Source organism: Octopus sinensis, linkage group LG7, assembly GCF_006345805.1.
Source record: "Octopus sinensis linkage group LG7, ASM634580v1, whole genome shotgun sequence".
NCBI classification, from domain to species: Eukaryota; Metazoa; Mollusca; class Cephalopoda; order Octopoda; family Octopodidae; genus Octopus; species Octopus sinensis.
In genome coordinates this window covers 100,508,363-100,526,013 of record NC_043003.1, presented here as the reverse complement: position 1 = coordinate 100,526,013, position 17,651 = coordinate 100,508,363, and the positions used below count along the sequence as shown (strand labels likewise).

General features: G+C 37.7%; 1 protein-coding gene across 17 annotated transcripts in view; it reads left to right on the top strand.

The window, feature by feature from the left end:
- The window catches only part of LOC115214490 (dual specificity protein phosphatase CDC14A), a 292,683-nt gene that overhangs the window by 256,883 nt on the left and 18,149 nt on the right, over window positions 1-17,651 (top strand). For 3 of the 17 annotated variants that reach the window (XM_036505017.1, XM_036505012.1, XM_036505007.1), the window contains one exon: window positions 9,929-9,980. The exons of the other annotated variants lie outside the window; for them this stretch is intronic. In XM_036505017.1, coding sequence (XP_036360910.1) covers window positions 9,929-9,953 — 25 coding nt within the window. In that variant the 3' untranslated portion in view covers window positions 9,954-9,980. The remainder of the gene's footprint in view (window positions 1-9,928; window positions 9,981-17,651) is intronic. 17 annotated transcript variants of the gene reach the window in all.

Genomic DNA, 17,651 nt, shown 5'->3' with positions numbered 1-17,651 from the left:
ATTATGGAGGCATTTATTCGTAATTGTTGGTTTATTGGTTTTGTTTTTGATGCTTACATATAAATATATTACTGGTCTAAAGTATATATGACTCACTGATGAATGATATATATACTTATTTATATATATGCATTAGTAAAAGATATAGACACATACACTGTATGTGTATATAAATGTGTGTGTGTGTGAGAGAGAGAGGTCACTCTTAGCCACTACTGGTAACATGTAACCCAGCACAACCTGTTGCATGGTTGAGTCATCAGCAACTAAACTGGCAACCCCATCAAGTTTTCTTGGTGAGGAGGGTGATTGTTGGACACCCTGCAGGACAGAAAATAAAACTTGTCAAAGGGTCGAAGAGCTGATGAGCAGTCAACAGCCATCCAACAATATGTGTACATGTGTATGTATGCATGTATATATGTGCAGGAATGTAGAAATACCTGGGTTGGTGTCCAGCTATACGGTTGGCCCACTGGGAGTGGGAGGCCCATTCTGTTGTTGCCACAACATCTGTCTAGGAGAGGGAAACTCTGAGAGAAAACCTGCCACACTGACAGTGATATAGGCTAGTTCTTCTTTTCAAATTTATATTGTCTACAATCAGAGAGTGGGATTGGATTTGTGCAAGTCTTTTCCCCACTATAAAAGATCATCATGCACAGGCATCACTTGAAATAAAGTAAAACCTATCACAAAAATAGCTGGTTGTAGCCTTGACATATGTGGGACTTTCAATCAGGCAATGGCAATACTCAAACACAAATTTGCAGCCATCATATGTGAGTATATATACATACATATATACATATATATTCTACCAAATATATACATTTTATTTATTATTTTGCACATTTCTTAATCATCGTTATATGTTTTATCTTATATTTAATCTTTCTATAATATGTCATTTTCTAGATAGTGTAATTTGATTTTTCATTGTTGAATTGATGAAGGGTGTTTTTTTTTCTAATTTATATATATATATATTAATTACTGGTGAAGACTAGTTTATAGGGTTACCCTGGGTTTCTCGTCATAAAGGGTACTTTTATGGCATATCTTCAGACCCTAAGACCTGTTGGCCTATGGCCTCTTTAAAATATGGAGGGGGAATGATATGGATAGCTCCCTTTGGTGCTGGTCATAGGCTTCGGCTGTGTCATCCTTCTTCAGGCACATGATCTGTCGGCTATGAGGGTAAAAGGTAGAGGATTATCCCCTACTCTCATCAGCAACAGGTTTCCAGCTGTGGTGTAATTATTGCTATTATGCGGTTCCCAAAATGCTAACAGGAATCTCCTGAATTGCAAGCATGGCCTGAAAATCTCCATTCTGGAGTTCAGTATGGTCCCTGGTGCGTGCGAGTTTTTCATGATTTCCATGTGTTCAGCTATGCATTGCTTGCAGCATTTCATTCCATTTATGTATGGTCCCGGACGGTGGAAGATTTTCCATGATATCGAGTATGGAATTCCATCTTCCTTCAGCTACCAGATATGGTTTGCCAGTGATGTTACACATCTCCTTTCCAGGACCCTGAAGGAGGATCTATGGTTGGAAAGACGTTTCTGAAAGGAAGTTTCCACTCATCCAATGTATTTCCTTGGATGCATGGAGTTGGTGTTGTGCCTACTGTTTCTGTTGTTGTTGTTGCAACCACTGCTGCTGTCAGTGCCGTTGTTGTTACTGTTGTTGCGGTTGTAGTTGTCGATGTTGCTGCTGCTGTCGGCGCCACTGATGTTGCTATTAAGTCTGCCAGCATAGATGTTGCTGCTGCCATCACTGTCGGCAATGTTTCCTGTTGTTGTTGTTGGTGCTGGGGTTGATGAATATGCTGCTGCTTTTGTTGATGGGGTTGACAAATATGCTGCTGCTGCTGTTGTTGTTGCTAGTGCTGTCGTCAACGATGATATTGCTGGGGCCTGGTGTTGGTATTGGTGGAGGTAAGGCTGGTGGTGGCATTGGTAATCTTATTGCTGGATGTGGAGTGGGCACTGTCGATGTTACCACTGTAGCCGAAGGTATTACTATAAATGTTATTATTGCTATTATCGTTATCTTCCCTGGTGGCGGGGGTTCCATTTCGCATTGATAGGGCTACCATTATTAACGTCTATGCTGGTGTCTCTACTAGGGGTGCTGTTGCTGCAGCAGCTAATATAGTTTGGTCTGTTACTGCTGCTATTAGAATTGTCACTGGGTATACTGTCCTGTCTGCTATTTGTAAGGTTGGTATTGGAGGCAATGTCACTGTGGTCAATGTTAGTAGTGGTGGTGGTGGTGGCATTGGGGGTATAGTCAGCATTATTGGTGTTGTTAATGTCGGTAAGGCTGTTTGCGGTGGTGGTGCTGGTGCTGGTGGTGCTGGCAGCAGTAGCGGCTCTGTTGATGGCTCTGCCCTTGTGTCTATGGCTGCTATGGTTTCTGCTGGTGGAATTGGTTGAGCTTGCCCGCACTTCAGCTTGATAGATGACACCTTTGGTTTGCAGTAGCCCTCTACTGGGCAATTGTTGCAGATCCTGCATGAACAACCCACCCCTTCCCATTGCTTAAGGGTGCTAACTAAGATTCTCTTAATGCTAAGGGCACAGCTAAATAAGACCCTAACATTGTGCCTGTTGAAAATGGGAGCATGCCTATAGGAAGTAGTAAAGTGTTTGTCTATTAATTTTAGGAAAAGTCAGTTTACAGGCATTATAGTATTAAGTGGTGGTGGGGGCAAACCAAATTGTATTTCTGTGGTGTTTCCTTCTGCGGGTGTCAGGTTCCGGCATATAGGAGATGCAGTCCTTGGACCCGCTGGCAGCTAGGGCCTAGTTATTTTATGAAGCTGCCACATCGATGGCCTCTTGGTTAGAGATAAGGCTCGAAATACTTTTACTAACACCCTTTATCAGGTTCTTGAACATGATGGGTGGATGGCATGAGGCTGTGTTGATGTATGTTAGCCTCTCACTTGGTTTGTAGTAGGGCCTGTAGGTATTGGAGCCCAAGTGCGACATCTAAGAAGTCTGCTGTGGTGAGGTTGGTCTCTATGGTGATCTTCAATCCCATGGAGCCGAGCATGCTGATAAAGTCCTTCCTAAGTCTATCTAGTGTATGGCCGCTTGCTTTCCTAGAGATGGCCAGTGCATCATCCCTAAAGAGGACAGAGAGGAATTTTTTCCTAAGGGTGTCCATGATATACAATCCTATGAGGTTGCACATATCAGTACTGTCATAGGCTCCCATCACTACATCAAAGGAGCCCATGGGGTCGGATTGCTTGACCCATGCCGAACCTTTGTTAAATAGTACCATCTTCCTGGCATGCATAATGATTCCTATATCCCTGTCGCTAATATCAGTGATGCCCCTAATGAAAGAAAGAGCTTTGGTCAGTAACCCTTTCAATATAGATGGATAAAAATTGACTATATCAAATTGGGTGAACCTTGCTCTACCTCTACCCTTATTGGCGTTAAACTATGTGGTCACTTTGCTGGTGCTGTGCCAGAAGGAGAGGTCAGGGACCCTTCATATGGTGTTGTTGATATCTTGCAAAATATGTTTGCTTGCTAGACTTATCTTGGATTTGGCTGGGTTGATCAGGCAGCACTTAAGGCAAAACTTGGTTTGTGATCTTTTATGGTGATGAAAGCATTTCTTTTAACTAGGATTTCTACCCTGTCTCCTATCTCTAAATTGTTAGCTAATTTTTTAACCTCACTGTTGATGTCTCTATATGTATGAGTTGGGGATTGCATGTCCATAAGTCTGTGCAATGTTATTTTCTAGTAGCCTATTGTATTCTATGATGCCTAATCTATATATGTTCTTTGTCTTATTGGAGAAAATTAGGGACCTATCCAAGTTTTTTAATGTCCTAATGTTGGCACAGAGCTTACGTAGGAAGGACGAAGAAGACTTACGGAATTTCAGTTTTGGGATAATTCCTATGATGTCCGCTTCGAAGGGTTTGAGGTTTTAAATTCTGGGTGAGTGTTTCCTTGACCTAATGCCATAGTTATTCCCTTCCAGGCCTGTTGCAGCTAGGTCATAGTGGAAAGCTTTCCATTTCATACACCTAATCACATCCTTAATCTTCTCCAGTAGCATTTGGGTGTAAAGTTCGTTGGATGGCATGTGGATGTTTTTGGAGTATCCAAGGTTGAATCATTCCATATTTAAGGGGCTTGTGGCCTCCATAAAAATGTAGAAACACTGCACTGGTCAATTATTTGGCAGAGACCATGTGGCCACCAGGAAAATCTCCAGCCAGGTAGCAGAAAACTCAATATCATGGAAAATCTTCCACTGTCTGGGTCCGTACATAAATAGAATGAAATGTTGCAAGCTATGCATAGCCGAATGCAGGAAAATCCTGAAAAACTCATGCATACCAGGGACCATACTGAACTCCAGAATGGAGATTTTCAGGCCATGCTTGTATTTCAGAAGTTTTCTGTTAGCATTTTGGGAGCTGCATAATAGTGATAATAGCAGTATTAGTGATAATTATACCACAGGTGGAAATTGATTGCTGATGAGAGCAAGGGATAGCACTCCTACCTTTTACCTTCATAGCCAACAGGTGGCGTGACTGAAGGAGGATGACACAGCTGAAGCCGATGACCAGTACCAAAGGGAGATAACCCCCATTCTTTATATCGGTATCTTTCCCCACTCCAAATTTTAAAGAGGCCATAGGCCAACAGGTTTTAGGATCTGAAGATACATCATAAAGGTACCATTTATGGCAAAAAACCCAGAGTAACCCTATAAACTGGCCTTCACCAGTAATTAATATAGACTGCTCTTAATAATAACAACATTAAACTAGCCAGGAAAGATAGAAATAAAAATAATAATATCAGCATGAATACCAGTAGCAATTATAATAATACTACCAACAATAAAAACAGCAATAGTAACTATCAAAACATAGGTGAAATTAGTAACCACAGAAAGACTAATAACATTAACATTAATAGTAATAATAACAATGCCGATATTAATAGAAGTAATAATGTTAATAATAGAAATAATAGAAATAAGGCTAATGGAGAAAATAAGGAGAATGAAAATATCAGTGATATCTATAACAACAATATGCAGTCGGATAAAAAGACTAACAATAATAGTAGCATTACCAATAATATAAGAAATCATGGTAGGACTTTAGACCTAAATGATGAAACAGAAGGATCAATAAATAATAGCAATACTTTAGATATCAGCACCAACTATAGAAATATTAATAACAATAAGGACAATTATACTCATGATAATCAAAATAATAGGAACCTAAGACATCTACCCAAGAATAATCCAAAACCTGAAGTTGTTCCTCCTGTGTGTAAGTGTAGAATAAAATCAAAATGCCCGGCACCTGGTCTATGCGGAGAAAATAATGTAATATATAAATGTACCATATCCACGGAGAATAACAAATATTTTTACATTGGATGTACAATTAATTTTCTAGCCAGAGTTAGAAATCACATCTCGTCTTTTAAATTACGTCATAAAGCTGGTACCACCACACTTTCAAACAAAATCTGGGAACTCAAAAATAATAATAATAATTATAACCTTAATTGGGAAATAGTTAGGAGAGCAATTCCGTATAAAAATAGTAGGGTTGGTTGCCAACTATGCTCCATGGAGACGTATGAAATTCTAAAGCACAGAAAACATAGAAACTTATTGAATAACCATATCGAACTAGGTCAAGTTTGTGTCCACGCTAAATTGAAGACTTTAAAATATTTTAAATGATTAGAATATTCGTAACTAGATAGATAGATAGATATAACTTGATTTTTACTAGTATAGCACTGCTTTAAGTAGATAACTAAGAGTTCTCACACTACAGTTATCTTTTTCCTTATATCTGCATCAGTTTTTTGAGATCAGGGAAATGAATAGTACTTATACGCTGCTTAATTGAGGCTTTATTTAATTTCAAACTCATAATTTTAAATCTTAATTTTAAATCTTAATTGTAATCTTTAATTTTAATTCTTAACTTAATCTAATTTAAGTAGCATAACTTTAATAAAATAAAATGAGTTACTAAAGCCCCATAATTCTATTTCAAAATTAAATAAATAAGGCTACTCCCTCGGTGATAATATGATTATCTTCATTATGATAGACAATTCCCTAACACCTTGTAAATGATCTTCTAAGATTTGACCTGTAGTCCGTCAATGTATGAATAATAACGGCAACTCCTTAAGACAACAAAATGAATAAATGAAATAAATAAATTTTAATGACTTTTTGATAAGATTATACTTAGATTTTCCTAATGTATTTTCTTTTGATTTTAGCCTCTGACTCCTAAACCCCTGACCGTGTTATCTCTTTAGATTCTCTTTAGATTCTCTTTAAATTCATAGCTGATTTCAACAGCAATAAATTAGCTGTTTTACTGGTCAAAGAATAATATTCTCCTCTAGTTCCTAGATGCCTGTAAATTAAAACCAGACTTGCCGTCTACTAATTCTTCTGTATAACTAGAACCCTCTTTTTTTCTTTTTCTTTTTTTCCCTTCTTTCCCTATTTCTTTCTCTTTTCTCTTTTTTCTTTTTCTTCTTCTTATTCTCTTTTTCCTTTTCTCTTCTCTTTTAGTCCCCCCCCTTTTTGCTCCCTCCTCCTTTATTTTCTCTCTTTTCTTTTCTTCCCTTCCCTTTTTTGTTCTTTGCATCTCTAGTAAGCCCTTCAGCCTTTAAAAGTTAAATAGCTACAGCCTCTTGAAAATAGCAGTAATGTGATTAATGTGGCAAATACCTAATCATATAACAAGAATTGATACCTACCTCATTGTGTTCAACCACTGATAAATTTATCGCCTGTGAATATGAAATTCCTCTTCATTTCTCTGGAAATTTACATCTACACCATTGGAAATTGTGCATCTATACAAAGGATTAATTCGCCCTCTCTGTAATGCTAATAAGCAGGAATTGAGACCCACCTCGTTGTGATTAACAATGGATAAATTTGTCGTCTGTGAGTATGTAATCCCTCCTCATATCTCTGGAAATTCATATGTGCACTATGGATTAGGTCACCTTCTCTGTGATGCTATTAAAACTTTTTTAAAATTCTGTGATAAGACTGTACATCATCTTTAAAGAACTTTAATGAACTTTGGAAATCTGTTTATGTTACTTAATTATCTACATTACTTCATGAGTATAGCCTCAACCACTAGGATGTCTAGAGAACTCACATGTATTTTAGCTGATGAGTACGGGACACGTTTATATGCTGTAATTTTTGCAACATTTAATAAAGCCTGTCCTTGTATGAAACGATTGTACTAAAAACCTATCCATTCTTGTTGCTTCTTTCTTGCGTATATATATATATATATATAAAATTATATATATATATATATATATATATATATATATAATCTGCATTAGTGAAATATACACATACATACAGTATATGTGTATATAAATGTGTGTGTGTGTGTATATTCCAAATTTCACTCATAAACCTTGGTCAACTTGAGGCTATAGTAAAACACACTTAGCCATGGTGCCATGCAGTGCATTCAAACCCAGAATCTTGTAGATATACCAAAACAAGCATCTTAGCCATAGCAGTATGCCCACACCCATATCAATTCAGTCAGAAGTGGGTAATAGTTTTCTGTTTGGCAGCAGAACGAAATTTGATTTTAGAAATTTGTTAGAGAATATCAGCTCATCACCACTGCTCTGGAAATTTGGTTCTAGTTTTGGACATAATTGTGTAAATAAAAATGAGAAAGAAGGAGAAACATGTGAACATTTGTGAAGTGTTTCTCTTACTAAACTGGATGATTATTAGAGAGAGTATGTTAGATTTGGTAGAACATGAAACAGCAGAATAGATTTTGGAAAAGCATGAGACAAAATGCCTTGAAGTTTATTGATGGATGATTTTATGTTCTGAGTTCAAGTTCTGCCTGTGGTCAGCTCAGCTTTTCGTCCTTCGAAGGTCAAGAAAATAATTGTCAGTCAAATGGTAGTAGATATAATTGACTTTACCCATCCAAAAATGTGCTGTTGGTACCTAAATCATCATTTATCTTCAGATTGTAAAATGGTAGAGTAGATATTAGGTTCTTTTGTTTGTTTGTTTTTACTACAAACTCCCATATATTTTTCCTTTTTTTTCATCTTACTTTACTGTTGTCTTAATTAAGTTGTTGCCTAATTAAGACAACAGTAAAGTAAGATGAATATACATCTTTGTTTCCTAACATTTGCTATTAACTGCACAACTAGCTGTTCTCATTTTATTTATATAAAAATAAAACCGCTAGCTTTTATGCTAATACAAAATTACCAATCATCTTTAAGACCACAATCACAAGAAAATTTCATCAATACTTCCATCCAATTGATAATATCTCTATTTGTAAATAAATATAATATGGCTTCCCCAGACATTAGTAAATCTTGCTGCTACTCTCAACTCTTCAAACACAGAAATCAGTGTATAACAGTTCTGTTCACCAAAATATAACATTTGACATCAAGTATTTTATAGTTCTTGATGGATCACTATTTATTCAAAATGACTCCATCAAAAATAGAGGACTACTCCTTACAGCATTGACAGAGGGAAAATTCAATACAGGAACTGTTGACATCACACAGACACATGTGGTATTAAAAGGTACTTTTCTTGAGATATAGCTATTGAATCTACTTAATGACTGATTAAGCAATTTTCTTGGTATTAACTATTAATGTGAGGGCAGTAATTATCTGCTGTCAACCTCCCTCTTTTTCTTTTATTGTCTCTATCAATCACACTGTTACTTACTTCACTTTCTCTCTCTCTCTCTCTCTCTCTCTCTCTCTCTCTCTTCTCTCTCTCTCTCTCTCTCTTTCTTTCTTTCTTTCTCCACTTTAGCAAAAATCAAACTTACTCTGTTAATTTTTCGATCAGTTTGAACAGTTCAGAGATTTCTCTCCTTCGTTACCAGTAATGTTAAATGCTTTTATAGTTCAGTTCATGTTGAACTGTTATCAAAAGTGTTCCAGTTTGTGGCCTTCCCACCTTTTTCAAAATTGGTGTGTCTATGGCTGCATTACTCAATGATTCATTTTATCTTTTTTTAAGACAGAGCAATTGAATGCAGTTTCGGGGAAATTTGAATGTTGTTTCTGATAGGTCAAGCAACTTTAATGCAAATGATCTTTCTTTCTTTTTGAACTGGGTGTAATACTAATTGATTCAAAATTCAGTGTAGTTTACTGCAGTTACTATGTTAGCTGCACTTTGTATTTATGACATTATTGATGCCTTGTTTGATTATTGTAGCAAAATCTGTCTCCTCAATGCTTACCAACAAAACAAGTACAGCTGTATTCAAGTCATCCAAAGTTTTAAAACTTCACACTTTATGCCAGTATATGAATTCATTTTATCATTTTCAGTATCTAAATCACTTATCATATTGAAACTTGATAAGTGTCTAAAATATGGATATAAACCATATTTTCGTGTGTAAATATTTTCTATTTATTAAAGAACATTTTGGGTTCTCACTTAATTCTTCCTTTTCTCTTAGGATCTGGGATTCTATATGTTCCTTTAAACATTAAATACACTAAATTCTGATTAATTTCCCCCCTATTTTTTTCTCACATATAATTTTAAATTGTGTTAATGCTTTACCTCATATCAACTAGAAACTCAAGTAAACAAACAACTAAATTGTTTTCCATAAAAGATATTTTGCTTTATAAAAAATTTTGCCTTACATCTCAATGCATCTGTTTTCTTAAAATAACAATTTCTCTTTCTGTAAATATCTGATTATTGAATAATTTGAAATTCTGGAATTGGTTCTTGAGTTTTTAAATTTCTGTTGGATATGAAACAAAGATCTGTTATGAACTTTTATATATCCTTGAACTTTGACTTTCAGTGCTAATAAGACATTCATCAGGTAAAGTTTCAGTTGAAAGCATAAAGCAAAGGTATGTTCTCATAAATCTATCATAGATGTTTGCTATCAGCTGAATGATGCAGCATTCAAACTCATTAATTGGCTTTTGTTAATTAATAACAATAAAATTGCTACAAGTAGGCTATCCTGTCATTAACATCTGCTTATTGTTGGCCTTCAGCATTGCACCCTGTCTTTGTTAGCTTCCAGTTACCTTGAAATACCATTTTGTGTCTAATTAGATGGAAGACCATTGTCTCAACAATAAATTGTCTAATTTTGTATTTGTTAGTTTATGAGAAGCATCAAATGTCCATAGCCTTATTAAAATGCTTTCATACTGGGTGAATGAGGTTAATCAAGTTAGCATTAATAGGATTAACTATTGTAGAGTCCTTAAACTGAAATTATGGGCAATATAAGTGAATTACAACAGTATGGGGAGATAAAGAAGTTTTGGATTAGCCATATGGAAGTATATTAACCTGGGATTCTGGTCAAAAGGATCCCAATATATTAAGTGATTGCCCTCCATTTCATTCTACACTTTTGTCAAATCACATGCTGATATTAAACACAATTTCATTATAGAAGGTGTTTATAATCCATTTAAAAACACACAAAAACCATTAGATTCACTTCAACATTTAAATTTAATTTGCCAAAATATTCACTGATAAAATTCCATGCAGCATGGAATTTTGTCAGTGAACAAGTTGTGGTCTCAAAGCGACAAAAATATTTTGGCAAATTAAATTTAAATGTTGAAGTGAATCTAATGGTTTTTGTGTGTTTTTAAACGGCTTATAAACACCTTCCATGCTGCAATTGTTTTAGTTTCAGCACACGATCTCAGATCAGGTCACTTGCTATGCAAGTACATCTCCAAACTGATATTATTTTATTAAAAGATACATTTTGAAGTACAGTGATTTATGAAATCCAGTAATGTGATAAAATATTCATTAAAAGCAAAATATTTGAGATATTATTCCATATAACACCAACATTTGAACCCTTAGGCTCCTTTAGCTGAGCCCACTCTTTTGCAAGCATTTGAGACAGGTCACCAATCCAAATATATCTTCCTCTCATCTTCCTACAAGTCTCAGAGGTCCTGCAAAAAGTTATGCATGCTGCCCTTCCTATATTCCCTTCTGAGTAGCCACAAAAAATGGAAAGAGAGAAAACTATAGAGTATAGAAATTAGTTGACAGTAATAAAAGTTTATTCAGATTTTAATCACAAAGTAACAGAAACTAAAACAGTTAAAATATATCCCTAATTAATTAAACAATAACTGTCTCTTATAAAATTAACTGGGAGTTGCTGATAATTAACATTGCATTATTTTTGTCTTTCTTCAGCTAAAAGGATATTTTCAATTAATTGAGTATTTTTTTATGTTCTTCATTTTTAGCTCATCATCTTTAAACTTATCTAAATTTATGTCATTGGCCTAATTGAGTTATTTCACTTAGCTTATTATCATTTTTTTAATTTCAATTTTGTAAATCATTACTGGCCAAAAATCTTTGTGACATTTTCTGTATATAAATACTCTGTTATGTGATCAAAGCCAGATTCAATAAACTATGTTTGGTTGATGAGGTCCATTAAGGCTGAAACATGCCTGAAACTGTCTATTGCTTTTCATCTAAGTATGTAAATTAACTTCGAGATTTTATTTTTAATTTGTTGAAGTTATCTCCCCTTTTCTTATTGAGTCATTACCAATTACTACTGTTTTTGTTTTTAGGTTCTTTTCTTCAGCTAAGAATGAAATTTTAATTAAATGGAAATATTTTTGCATATATCATTCAGTACATCACCTTTTATTGATTCATAAAAGAATGTTCTACTATAATCTATAAAACACTCACAGTAAGCAGACATACTCTATCATTTTTAATATACTGACAAGAAACTGATATAATCTATAATCTGTAATACACTCACAAGAAGCTGATTATAATTCAAGTGTTATCCATTGTACATTGGCAAGAAGCTGATAACTATAATCTGCTGTACACTTACCAGTAATTGATAGGTCATCTGAGGTTGATCATCCAAGGATCAATCAGTGAATGATCCAGCAAGAATTTTATTTTGTGCCTTGGAATGTTAACATTCAGTCTAAACTGAAACAGTTTGGGAGTCTGACTGTCTTTTATGTAATATTAGTTATATATCATAAATAATGTTCCTTATAAAGACGGCTGTTTATCATGAGCAGTAAGTGTATTGATTTCAGTTATTTTATTCATTTTTAAACAAGTAACAGATTATTTTGTTTCCTTGTGATGTTATGATTTTGCATGGTATGAATTTAATAACAGAAAAATCTTACTCTTATTTATCACTGGTTAATTTTCCAAATTGTTTGTCACTGGCTGTCAGTCTAGAAACCTGAGTTAAACCAAATTGGTCAAGCAGTATTAGTGGCCAGAAAGATGCAGGTATGGCTGTGTGGGTAGAAAGATTACTTTGTCAATCTCTTGTCCTGAGTTATATCTTACGTATGGCACCTTGGGCAAGTGCCTTGGGCTGACCAGTAACATGTGAGTGGATTTGCTAGACAAACAGTAAATGAAAATTGTATGTGTGAGTGTGTATGTGTCTGTCTATGTGTGTGTGTGTGTGTATTATTTAAATATCATTATTTGACATAGACTTTTCCATGTTTGCATGGGTCAGACGAAATTTACATATATCTTGTCTACCTACCTACCTACTTAACGCTAGTCAAACTGGTTCCACATAAGTTGGCTATTTTTGTGTGTTTAATGTTGTCCAGCAACATACACTTCCAAACTTGATTAATATTTACATAGGATTTTGCCCCTCTGTGAACGAAATTTCAAAGGCTTTTGTCGATTCCTTTTAGCCATTTTTCGTTTCGAAAATAGCGACTGCAAACCATGATGCTAGCGCACAAGTCATGCGGAATGTTTGCGGGGAGCTAAAGACTTTCTTAGCCTCCCGCTACCATTAGTTGCTGAACCTGACAGCTTGAATGCCACTGTCACTACCACCACCAAAGACTTCAACTCTGCTGCAACAGCTACCTCCTCTGCTACCGACACCACCACCAGTGACAGCAACAACAAAAACAAATCAAATTTTCCAGAAGCCTTAAAACAAAAAAAGACAATGCTACACGTCACAACAGAACAAATAAAACAAAGTCCCTCTTAACTCAGCAAGGTTCAAATCTACACCTCAACATCCCACAAAATATCATAGACACCACACAAAAAAGAATAATCGTGTATAAAGTCATTAATGTGAAAACATACAGACCAGAGCAAGCACCACAGGAACTGATTGAAAATTTGTTTGCGTTCAATATGGGCATATAAGAATTATGTGAACTGGTGGAAGAGATATGTGATAATACAAGTTCACTTCAACAGCAAAGAAAAAGCCAAAGAACTCTCAAACTCACCCTACAGTCAAATTTTTATTCTGACATACCTTGGTCAATGTGTGACCAAAATCTCAATCAAAAATATCCCTCCAGAAGTAGAGACATAGTGGCTGTTGTCCACCATTTATTATAACATTTGTTAGAACATAGACATCCTAGAGATTGCAGCAATGGATGTCCTTTTCGACTCATATCAATCTACACACTGCCTTTAACAGGTTGGCCAAATTTCTTTTGACGTCTAGAAGTATTCCTAGGAATGTCTCGAACTTTACTTTTAGTGGGGGATTGGAATGCTACCTTGGACACGCATCTAGACTACATGGACAGTGATAGTAATAGGAGGGGTTGCAAATGCCTCAAAGACCTACTCAGATGCTTTCAACTTTCTGACAGGTTCCAACTTGACCACCCGAATGCGCCAATGTGGACATGGAGCAGCCACATTGGGTCATCGAGACCGTATCTAGATAGAATACTGTGTAGGACAATAGATAAAGATAGCATAGGGTGTCCTCAATTCCACATAGTCAGCTACACGGATCACAAACTTGTGACATGTATGCTAGACTTAGATAAGGCATATAGGCAGGGTCCTGGTTACTGGAAACTGAACATGTCTTTCCCATCGAGACAGGTTTTCAGAGTCCGAATTAGCACACTAGTGAATAGGGCTTTGACGGGATCATCAGCAACAACAAATGGTGGTTTGCACTCTAGGGAGCAATAAAAGACGAATCAATTAGGTATAGCAAAGTACTAGCGATAGATAGAAACAAAATAGAAGGTGACCTAGTTAAGAAATTAGAAGTGGCATCGCATCCAATGTATTGGCAGTGTGGTTGGCCCTAGACCAACACTTCAACAGCAAGCACAAAGGGTGCGTTGTCAGGGCTAGGATGCATGTTCTCAGAAACGAAGGTGTTGGAGCCACGCAAGAGGCCTTGGTAGTGGAGGCGCAACAGGGCAACAAAGTCACCATTCGGTCTCTGATGGATGAACAGGGGCGCAAGTTACTCAAGCCTAGTAAAATGTGTGAGGCCTTTCAGCAGCACTTCGCCCAACTTTTCAAGGCAAGTGGCAAGCAAGAATGCAGGATGGACTTCAATGCCTACCTCCATAGCCTGCCACGACTCTCGGCAAGAGAAGCAGAGTGTTGTGAAGGTGCCACCACAGCAGTGGACATGCAGGTTGCGATGGCAGAGTGTGCAGGGGACAAATTGCCATGTTTGGATGGTCTGCGCTACGAGCTTTACAGTGGTATGCCAGACTTGTTTGGAGACATCTTGGCAGCAGTATATTGCAACTGGCAGCAAAATGGGAGCATCCCCAGTTTAGTGAGCTGAGGAGCTGTAACACTGCTAAAGAAAGATCCAAACAAGGGGGATGTAATAGATAACTTTAAGTCTATCACTCTGCTCAATGCAGACTTGAAAATTTTGACCAAGGTGCTAGCCATGCCGGAGTATCCATGACAACCTCCACCTCATGCACTACATCATAGACAGGGTAGTTAAGGAAACTGGCATGGGTGGGGCACTGACCAATTTGGATCAATCCAAAGCTTCCGATAGGATAGACCATCGATACTTGGAGGTTGGCTTGTTTCGGTCCTGTTTTCTGCAGCTAAATCGCTGCCCTATACAAAGGCATCTGTTCAGTAATTCGTGTGAATGGGCACCTATCGAGACCTTTCAACATTGCATGTTCAGTCCGTCAAGGATGCCCCCTCTCATCACTTCTGTACGTATTGACCTTTGAGCCATTACTACGGAAGCTGGCAATGCTGAGGGGCATCCTGTGAGAATTGGGATGCAGAATGAGTGTGTCCACATACGTGGATGATGTCACCATCATAGTGTCTAACCACGACCACATCGAGCTGGTCGGCGAGACACTGAATGACTGTGAAGCGGTAACAGGAGCGAAAATCAACCAGGAAAAGTCAGTGGACTTGCAGCTCAGCACCTGGAGAAGCAAGCCTATGCCATCCAGCAGTGCCGCCATCATGGGACGCTGGACCGACAGTCCGGTCAAGTTGCTCGGGGTCTGGTTTAGCCCAGACCTCCAAACAGAGAAGAATTGGGATGAGATAACAAGTAGGGTGGCCACTTTCATCCAGCAATGGGCCAAGAGGAAGCTGTCCCTAAAAGGTCAGGCAGAGGTGGTGAACACATACATTGCATCTGTCATCTACTGCCTCCTGACCGTCGTGCCTTTTCTCAACCCTACCATCACCAAACTGGAACACATCCTCTTCTGCTTCTTGTGGAAAGGAAACATTCCGATGCTCAGGCAATCCATTTTCTGCCAACACCAGATAAAAGGAGGGCTGGGCATGCCGTGGTTGATGATGCGTAGACACGTGCTGAGATTGTGACATCTTCGGCTCTACATAGACGATGGTGAACAGGTGTGGTCGCTGTTTGTGAGGCGTGCTTTCTTGCAGCCTGTCTCCATGACTGAACTGCAGTTGTGGATCCAAAAGAGGTTGAGGAATGGCAAAAGGCACTGTGAGTGTCATGTTGCTCTCGAACAACTATGCCGTCCTGGGTCTGCCTTGAGTGACTGCATCACCATGAAAGCATTCTATAGGGGACTAGTGGAGGAGAGGTACGACAATGATCTTGGGGCAAAACTTGGCGTCGATGAGGAATACCTGACCCGCCTGATCAAGATGGCATTTGGGCCAGGACCTATAGACAACTTCCAGAGATCCCTGGCCTGGCAGTGCTATCAAGAAGCGTTACTCGTGTGGGATAAGCTCTACAGGCATGGCTCGAGAAACACAGGGCTGACCTTCCTGAGATGCGGTCAGAGCGACGAAACCATTCTGTATGCACTTGTAGTGTCCAACCATTTCTGACCTGTGGGCCTATGTCAAACAACTGCTATCACGTGTGGGACGAGTTGGTTTATCAGCCAAGTCTGTTGTCAATATTGTCATGCCTTCTTCCTTCAAATGGGAAGGAAGAGCCATTTTCATCATACTTGTGTCTATGGCGAAAGAATATGTATGGTGGATGCGTCTGAAAGGTCTAGAGACAAACACGTTCCTCTCTGGTCAATCTCTCATCAACTTCTTCAAATATCACTTGAAGAGGAAGGTGAGAGTAGAGGGGGAAGTTTTGTCTAGTGAATGTTTCAATAAAAGATGGGTGAATGTATCGAGGATGGCATGTGTGAATGACAGAGCCACTTTGAGCATAATCCTATGAACCAGAAAAAGAAAGGTAAAAAGAGAATCACTTACTGTGATATGTTTTTTGCATGACATTATTGCCCGAGGTTACCTTGGTCTTTTCCATAGGCTTTTCTTTCCACGGATAAACCTAATCTGCTTTCCCTTTTACATCTATGACATTTCTGCGATACATGATCCCTATTCTTTCTTTTAATTGTTTCAGTCATATGATTGCAGCCATGCTGGAACACCACCTTTAGTTGAGCAAATCAACTCCAGGACTTATTCTTTGTAAGCCTAGTACTTATTCTATCGGTCTCTTTTGCCGAACCACTAAGTGACGAGGACGTAAACACACCAGCATCAGTTGTCAAGCAATGTTGGGGGACAAACACAGACACACAAACATATACATACATATATATATATATATATGACAGGCTTCTTTCAGTTTACATTTACCAAATGCATTCACAAAGCTTTGGTCAGACTGAGACTATAGTAGAAGACACTTGCTCAAGGTGCCATGCAGTGGGACTGGACCCTGAACCATGTGGTTGGTAAGCAAACTACTTTATTTCTTTTAAATTGCCATAAAGGCATTACACAGAGGGGGACACTACAACACATGTAGGGACATATAACAATTAAAAATATAGAAATAAAATACGATATAATGAATGATACATGAAAATGAACATGAAGAACAAATTAAAATATAATATGAATGATATCTGAAAATGATATTATGAAGAATGTGCTACTCACCCCACACTGAGTAACACCACTTGCTGCCTCTGGGTCCTAAGTCCTTTTTCTCCTTCAGTCCAATCCTTTTTCTCCTTTCTCCATCACTTAGTGACATCATTCTCTCCGCCATGCATTCGTAACCTTTTTCACAGGGAGGCGGGGTCTTCTAAATTTTGTGGTGTCTGTTCATTCTTTTTTTTTTCTTATGGGGAGATGGGGTGGGTGGGTTTGGTGTCTGTATGGGGAGGGTGGGTCTGAGTGGTCTTGGGTGAGATGGAGTTGGACTGGGGTACCACATCATACTCAGTGTCTTTTCTTTTTTTCGTCTTTCTCCTTCT